The sequence below is a fragment of the Panicum virgatum genome, chromosome 9K (assembly GCF_016808335.1).
Source record: "Panicum virgatum strain AP13 chromosome 9K, P.virgatum_v5, whole genome shotgun sequence".
NCBI classification, from domain to species: domain Eukaryota; kingdom Viridiplantae; phylum Streptophyta; class Magnoliopsida; order Poales; family Poaceae; genus Panicum; species Panicum virgatum.
In genome coordinates, this window is record NC_053144.1 from 17,905,578 (window position 1) to 17,913,240 (window position 7,663).

The 7,663-nt window shown below is 52.6% G+C and overlaps 3 protein-coding genes across 3 annotated transcripts; 1 reads left to right on the plus strand and 2 right to left on the minus strand.

The window, feature by feature from the left end:
• Positions 1–771: 771 nt before the first annotated feature.
• Positions 772–2,151, minus strand: LOC120647783 (protein FAR-RED IMPAIRED RESPONSE 1-like). The gene has a single exon (XM_039924625.1). It carries the CDS (start codon positions 2,149–2,151, stop codon positions 772–774), a length of 1,380 nt encoding a protein of 459 aa, XP_039780559.1.
• Positions 2,152–3,584: 1,433 nt separating this feature from the next.
• Positions 3,585–6,619, plus strand: LOC120650534 (30S ribosomal protein S5-like). Its single transcript, XM_039927687.1, has 2 exons — positions 3,585–4,381; positions 6,168–6,619. The coding sequence occupies exons 1-2, from the start codon at positions 3,642–3,644 to the stop codon at positions 6,415–6,417; spliced, it is 990 nt and encodes a 329-aa protein (XP_039783621.1). The 5' UTR covers positions 3,585–3,641; the 3' UTR covers positions 6,418–6,619.
• Positions 6,464–7,155, minus strand: LOC120650535 (auxin-responsive protein SAUR71-like). Its single transcript, XM_039927688.1, has one exon. It carries the CDS (start codon positions 7,009–7,011, stop codon positions 6,715–6,717), a length of 297 nt encoding a protein of 98 aa, XP_039783622.1. The 5' UTR covers positions 7,012–7,155; the 3' UTR covers positions 6,464–6,714.
• Positions 7,156–7,663: the final 508 nt, after the last annotated feature.

Genomic DNA, 7,663 nt, shown 5'->3' on the forward strand with positions numbered 1-7,663 from the left:
TCGCCCTCTTGCATGTAGCCACCGCTGCGCTCCTGTGGTGGGGCAGCTGGAGGCGGAGGGGGAGGGGGGCGACCGCGACGCGGCCGGGGCGGCGCGACGGCCGGCATGGCGCACGCACAAAGCTCTCCCGCCGACTCGTCTGCTCCTATTCGTCGCTCCATCCCATCCCATGCCCCACCGGAGATGCGCCGCCTCTGGTCCCGGCCGTCAGCAGCCGTCTGTCTGAACAACGCTCCCCGTGCTCATCGCTCTCGCCGTCCTCGCCGCGCGCCGGCCTCGCGCGCGTGCGCAGCCACCAGAGGCCACGCGTGGCCGCCCCCTGTGTTGAAGGCGGCGAGAACGATAATGGCTGAACGTACGTGCCTTGTTGCCGTGCATCTCTTGGTACGTCGCTTCGATAGAACAAGCTAGGAAAGTGATGACATCTTGAATTGGTGAAGCTCAGTGATCCTCTTGACTCCACAAGAGTCATCAGCCGTGCAATGTAATTGTATTCTGCAGTTTTCACGGCGTCAATATTTGGGGCTAAATTAAGATCACGAAGAAAGGATAGTTCTACTTGCTAATAATTCAGTTGAGTTTGAGTATAAATTCGATACCCTACAACTCTTACCGATTGAATTCATAGGGACAACTTTTTCACTGAATTCCAAACATTAATAAAATTATTTGACTTACTGAGATAAGAAAAAAAAATCAAGCACAAATGAATAACTAGATGCAAGGATGGAACGCATTCAGCCCGCACCGAGTTCTCTCGTGTGCCGCACCTCAGCCCTCGATCAATTTCGTCTTCTTTGCCTCTGGCGTGACGCTGTCCGCGTCCTCTGCAGCGTTGCTGTCCACTACATCAATGGCGCCGGAGCCGCGAAGGCCTGCGTTCCTGTCATCCAGCCAGCCTTCCAAGAACTCCTTGAACTCATGGGCGTCCTCCGAGGCCAGGTCGAACACCTGGCGCCCCAGCTCCTCCATCTCGTCGAGCCTCTCGGACTTGGTGTCGCCGCGCCGCCGCATCCGCCCCAGCGCGCAGCAGTCCGGTATCCGCGACGAGCCGTTGTGGCGCATCGCGCACAGGATGTGCCGGCAGGGGAGGCCCTCGCGCTCCATCTTCCGGCAGCTGCACCTGACGGCCTCGCCGGCGGAGCACTCCACGTGGAAGAGCACGCCCCGGCGCTGCCTGAACACCACCGTGTAGACCTTCTTCCCGAACGTCGGGTGGCCCCTGGCCATCGCCTCCACGACCTCGAAGCTGTCGATCATCTTGATCTCCTCGCGCAGGAGGTAGAAGTTGGCCGGCGTGAACCAGCGCGCGGCGCTCTCCTCCAGGCGCCGGTGCCCGGTGGTGAGCTCCACCCGGGACCGGTCGGCCTCGGCGTCGAGCGCGGCGATGTCGCGGCGCAGGCCGTAGGCGCAGGCGTCGGCGTGCCGCAGCAGGTCGGGCAGCGACATGGCCCCGTGGAGGCCCGTGTGCAGGCGCGTGGCGAGGCACTCCGCCCTCTGGTCGCTCGCCATACCGAGGAAGAACTTGTCGTGGACGAACATGCCGTCCAGCCAGCGCTGGTTCCCGGCGGTCCGGTGCTTCGCCATGAATCCGTACCACCGCTCCTCGAACGCCGCCGGGGAGCACGCGTCGCACATCAGGGACCTGAACTCGTTCCGGGTCGACGCGCCGTGGAGGTGCTCCTCGATGGCCTGCTCCACGTGCCACGAGCAGATCCGGTGGTTGGAGTCCGGGAGCACGATCTTGACGGCCGCGACCACCGCGTCGCCGCCGTCGGTGATCACCGACTTGGGCCTCTCGTGGACGGGCGTCAGGAAGACGCGCAGCAGCCAGACGCACGAGTCGAGGGACTGGTCGGAGATGATGCCGCAGCCGAAGAGCGTGGGAGTGCGGTGGTGGCTCAGCCCGACGAAGGGGACGAACGGCATGCCGTAATTGTTGGTCCGGTACGTGGTGTCGAAGACGACGACGTCGCCGTGGAAGAGGTAGCCGAGGCGGGAGTCGACGTCGGCCCAGAAGAGATTCTTGAGGCGGTGCTCGGCGTCCAGCTCGTAGTGGTGGAAGTTCTCGCAGTCGTCCTCGTCCTCCCGGCGGCGCAGTTCCTGGAGGACGGCGTCCGATTCGGCCCTGTCGATCTGCGGCGGCGCCATGTCATGCCTGCGCAAAGAATAATCAAAGATAAGAGAAACTCTCTAGTCAAGATGGAAAATGCAAACGAGTAGGAAATGGAGAAATGTAGCTGCGACGGCAGGTGAAACAGCGGAGGCGGCGCGCACCTCTAGATAGCGGCGTCGGAAGAAAGTCCGGCGAGATTCCGGACGGGTAGGATGGGAGAAGTGGGCGGTCAATCAGTTCAGAGGAATACGGAGTACGCACAGAGGCATTCCTTAATCCTTAAATCACTCCTTCCAAAGAAAAACCGTTAACCATGGATATAGCAACAAATCGGCCGCCACTAACACATCAGTAACAAACATTGCTCTACGTCCCATACATTTTAGTTTATCTTAAGCTGAACTTCAACTGACCAGGTTTATAAAATTTGCAAAAAAAAAAAACCTTGAGTCGAGGCTGCAAATGTCCTCTGAATAGAATGGCAGCTACGTGTCTCTTGGTCTCTTGGCTGCGCACATAAATGGCCAAATAGACCGTGCCCAAATGCCCAAATGGACCACTTTAGCCACGACACTAAAACGCCTAACCTCACACAGCACGTTAGTGCCTGTGCCGGCCTAGCATGATCATTGATTATTGTGTCGTGTCTGGAGTCTGAACTGGAATTTCAGCACGGAGTCTGAACTGGAATTTCAGCACGCAGTACAAATCCGAACACGACACAACTAATAGATTGCCACGATTTGACCCGTTAATAGCCTATTTATTTTTTATGTAAATACTTCCACCCTCTTATCTTCATGCCCCTCTCCCTCCAACTGGCCGCCGTGCCTCTCACATCTCCCTCCACCCAGGGGCGGATGCACACCCCGGGCCACCCGGGCCGTGGCCCGGGGTTCGGCCCAATTTTTTTTTATTTTACAGTAGTTTTTACCTCTGGATTTGGATCAATTGCTGGAGAAGGACTTGGATCAATTGATGAAGAAGAATAAATATATTACTTCGCGATGGTGCTTTTTGCCAAGGTGGGTGCTGCACGCTGCCATTTTCTTGGGTGCTCGCAACAGTGACTTAAGTGGGAAATTAACTGGAGAGACAACATCCAACGGTCCAGATGAAGACACCATGCTACATCTGACGCACCAAACAATTAGGGTGATGTGGCTGCATGAAGATTGAGAGAAATCTATAAAACTTATATAGAGAAATAGCATTTAATGCTTTGTAGCGGGGACCAACTATATAAGTTTGATAGATATCCATCCTTTATTTTTTTCCCGTTACTGAATTTCAGTACATACTGAAACTCGATTCTCCAACTTCTTTTATTTTTGCCACGGGCGCACGGGCCGATTCGTAGCCGAACATAACTAGTCCGGCCCAGGTGGCCCAACAAGGTTGCCTGTCCGAACACCGGATAACGAAGGGATAAGCTGGGCAACGGCCGCTCCCATCCCCCCGCAATACTTCACCCGCCGGCGCCTCCCCCCTCCCCTCCTCCCTCGCCGGGGCGCCCCCCTCCGAAATGGCGGCCACCGCCAGCACCGCCACCGCCGTGGCCATGGCCACCATCTCACCCACCACCCCCATACCGACCGCACCCTTCCCATCGCTCCCCCTCGGCTTCCGCTTCCGCCTCCGCCCCCAACCCCTCCTCCTCTCCGCCTCCCGCCGCCTCCTCCTCGTCCCCGTCCCCAGGGCCTCCTCCTGGGACGAATCCGGCCCCGAGGAGGAAGGCGAGGCGGAGGAGTCCGAGGAATCCGCCGCCGCCGGGGACGAGGAGGACGAGGACGAGGACGAGAAGCCGCGGCCGGAGCCGGTGTCCTCGGCCGAGTTCCAGTTCGCGGCGCCCCCCGAGGGCTACGTGGAGCCCGCGGCGTTCGACGAGCTCCCGCCGGAGTCCCCCGAGGACGTGGCCGCGGCGTACGAGTCGCTCTACGGGCCGGCGTTCAGCGGCGAGACCGTGCTGGGGAACAACGTCTTCGAGGTCAAGGTGGTCGACCCCATCGACATGGACCGGGAGCAGCGCCCCAACGACGACTTCAGCGAGCGCGTCGTGCAGGTCAACCGCGTCACCAAGGTCGTCAAGGGAGGGAGGCAGCTCTCCTACCGCGCCATCGTCGTCGTCGGCGACATGAAGGGGCACGTCGGGGTCGGCGTGGGCAAGGCCAAGGAGGTCACCGAGGCCATCACCAAGGCTGCCATGAACGGCCGCCGCAATCTTGTTACGGTGCCGCTCACCAAGTACTCCACCTTCCCGCACAGGTCAGTCACATTGATAGCCGTCCAGCATTACTAAGCAGTTAAGCTTCATTTTGTCCCAGAATTTCCGACTCCTAGTTCCTGACACTGATGATTTGAACATTGTATATTCGATGATAATTGTGCTTACCAGTTTATAGAATCGAGGTGGTTTCACCTGTACAACAAACATGCTCTAATTTGCGCAAGAACTGGATACAATAGGTTGCTCCTAACTATTGTAGTGCTATTCTTGAAACAATGTGGCTATTTGGAGCCTGATGAGGATTAGGGAAATTGTCCTGATGTTCATATTCTAATATAGGCAATGATTTTCATTTTAATGTATCCTTTGTTTCATCAAGTTGGATGGTAAATTCACCTGCGAACTTTCCTTCACAAATTTGTATTTATTAAGTTGCCAGAAACTCCATTCAGCGCATATACTGAAGCTGTGTCTCCTTTCTGTGGTCCGAATGTTCTTTGTGTGGATAAGATATATAGAATGTCTTCTTTAGTTGCTTATTTTGGATTAGCATGCCCTGCATGTTATGTGGCTTCATGAAGTTTACTTGCAATCAATTGAATATTAGTAGCTTTTTTAGGTGGTCATTGGGAAAATGGCTGAAAAAGATAATACAGTTGGCATTTAAAAGGCAACCGTTTCTATGTAGTTTAACTGCACATAAAAATTGTGAAAGATAAAGCTACAGGTTGCTTGTAAGATAGTAGTGACCAAAGTCCCTTGCTAGGAAAGGTCTCTACATCTTTCTATTTCAATTTTTTCGCACTGTTTTTTTATCTTTTGTGCTGGTAACATTAATTCGGGTCAGTTATATTTTGTTGGCAATTCTCTGAAGAAGTTTCCTGAAATGCGAAATTTTTTTAAGCAGTGGTTGTATTTTTTTTTGCAACATTGCACTGCATTATATTTGCTTTAGCTATTTCTAAACAGTGGCTGTAACCGTTTGTCCTTTTTTTTGTCAAAAGTTAAACATGAAAATTCTGTCCCCATTGTTGGTGGTCTTTTTCTTGGAAAAATAACTCTGGATCTCGCGTAAATGATAAAATAATAATGTTACAAGGTTGTTTTGTATGTTTCAATATGCCCCATTTCAGAAAGTAATGGGAGTTATATTTCAATTTACTTCAGCATTTTGACGTTGATCTAGAATCGCTTGTTGCTGCTGCCTGGTCCTTATTTCTCAAGCTGCTATGCAAAAATCTATATAATCTATATACTACTGGGCAAATCAAATAATGGCAAATGGATTTATTATTCAATGCTTGCAACTTCTTCTAGGAAGAAGCTGCTAGCCAAATGCCAAAATATCTGGTCTACCAGAAGAGATTCTTGTATGCCATTTTAATGCCACATGGACCCTTAGAAGCATGTACCTAGACCAGTTAGCGTTTGCAATTCCATCTATGAAAAAAGAGATGGTGTTTGCAACTTGCCCATCTAAAATAGTACGTTCTGGTTAGGGTTAGTGACATAAACTATTTAGAAACAGTAGAGCTTGGAAGTCTGGAAGTACTTCTTTACTATTTGTTTCTCTTGTGCATATGAATTGTTCGATTGAGGTTTCCCTTTTTTCAGCCACATTACCCATTGAGCAGAGCACATTGGTAAACCAGCTGAGCGAATGCAACTGTCAGCAACATGGATAATTTATATAGCCATATGCTGAAAAGACAGCATGCAGCATGTCATCCTTACTATGACAGCTGGGATTTATAAACTGCAATTCTCATATTACTGCAATTCTGAACATTTGTTATCTCTTGTCTCTTCCTGCAACATGGACAGAGCTGATGCGGACTTTGGAGCAGCCAGAGTTATGCTGAGGCCTGCTTGCCCTGGATCTGGTGTCATTGCTGGTGGGGCTGTGAGGGTTGTGCTGGAGATGGCTGGGGTTGAAAATGCTCTGGGGAAGCAGCTGCGGAGCAAGAACCCCCTGAACAATGCGAGAGCTACCATCAAGGCGACGCAGATGATGAGGCAGTTCAAAGACGTCTCAGAGGAGCGCGGGATCCCAATGGAGGAGCTATGGAAATGATAGAAACACTTTCAAACTAAAACCCCCTTCTGTAGCATTCTCTCTCTTTTTTGCTGTATTTTTCGAGTTCATTTCTGATGTATCTATCTATGGAATAGGGATAATCCCGCCTCACGATTTGGCTTCGCAAATCTCTTCTGGAATCAGTGAGTACTACCAACATTTACACGCAACCTTCAGAGATAAAAACGAATCCATGAAATATGATCTACTGCATCTGTACACTGAGAAATTCAAATCAAAGAATGAACCAATTCTGCAGCACAAATGCTTGCGTCTGTACATGCAACTCATCATCTATCTAGCTTCGCATGCCACGCCGAGCATCTGCTGGAACCGGTCGGCGCCGCAGGGGATCCTGAGCACGCCTCGCTGGCCGTACCCGAACTGCTGCGCGGCCATCTCCAGAACCGCCGCCATGCATGGCTCCCCGAGCATCTCGACGCGCACCATGATCCGCCGCTCCTCGCCGCCGCCGACGAGCACCATGGGCACGTAGCCTCTCGGGACCCTCCCGTCGTCGCCGGGCAACAAGGCGAGGACCTCTCGCGACGGACTCGGGCTCCCCTTCACCGATCCCCGAACCGCCGCCATTGCTGGTGCGGAAGATCGGAGCTGAGCTTTGCAGATTGAAGGACGCGGTATGATCGAAGATTTGGTTTGATCACCTGGGCACTACTTCACCGATGCTTTGTTTGCTCCGTTGAGTGAGGCACAACTGCACAAGTGCAGACGCTGCGTGGAGACGAGGGTTATATATATGGGTGAGCGGAGGGCCATGGAACGGAAGCACCCTTGGCCGTACGCGAATGGGGAGGTCTTGGAGGAACTCAGGTTTTGGTCCAAGAGAACGTGGATACTGCGGCGATGCCTGCCTGGTGCGATGCGGACACACGTGTGGAAAGGGTCACCCCGAAGTGGTCTGCTTTGGTTGGACTTAGCTGTGGGCCCGCCGTAGTCAGTCAGTCGGTACGTTGCCCGGTCAAAGTACAGCGAAAGGCAAGCCAATGATTACCATTTTATATCTATCTGTTTTTTTTTGCGGAAATTTTATATCAGGATGACAGGAATGCAAAAGCAATTTTGGACGTCAGCAGTTTTCAAAGTATCAGTTTGACTTTGAACTGAAGGGGTTCCAAAGAAATTTTGGACGGAAGGCTTTTATCCTTTCCTACCGCGTGGAGCGTACGAACTGTTCTACAGAATTTCATGATAGCCGTTCCTTTCATTTGGATGCAGTCCACAT

Excerpts from the sequence above, each read along its gene's own strand:
- LOC120647783 (XM_039924625.1), bottom strand. The coding sequence starts at position 2,151 with ATGGCGCCGCCGCAGATCGACAGGGCCGAATCGGACGCCGTCCTCCAG.
- LOC120650534 (XM_039927687.1), top strand. The coding sequence starts at position 3,642 with ATGGCGGCCACCGCCAGCACCGCCACCGCCGTGGCCATGGCCACCATC. Across the intron at positions 4,382-6,167 it reads TACTCCACCTTCCCGCACAG|AGCTGATGCGGACTTTGGAG; the intron begins GTCAGTCACATT and ends CAACATGGACAG.
- LOC120650535 (XM_039927688.1), bottom strand. The coding sequence starts at position 7,011 with ATGGCGGCGGTTCGGGGATCGGTGAAGGGGAGCCCGAGTCCGTCGCGA.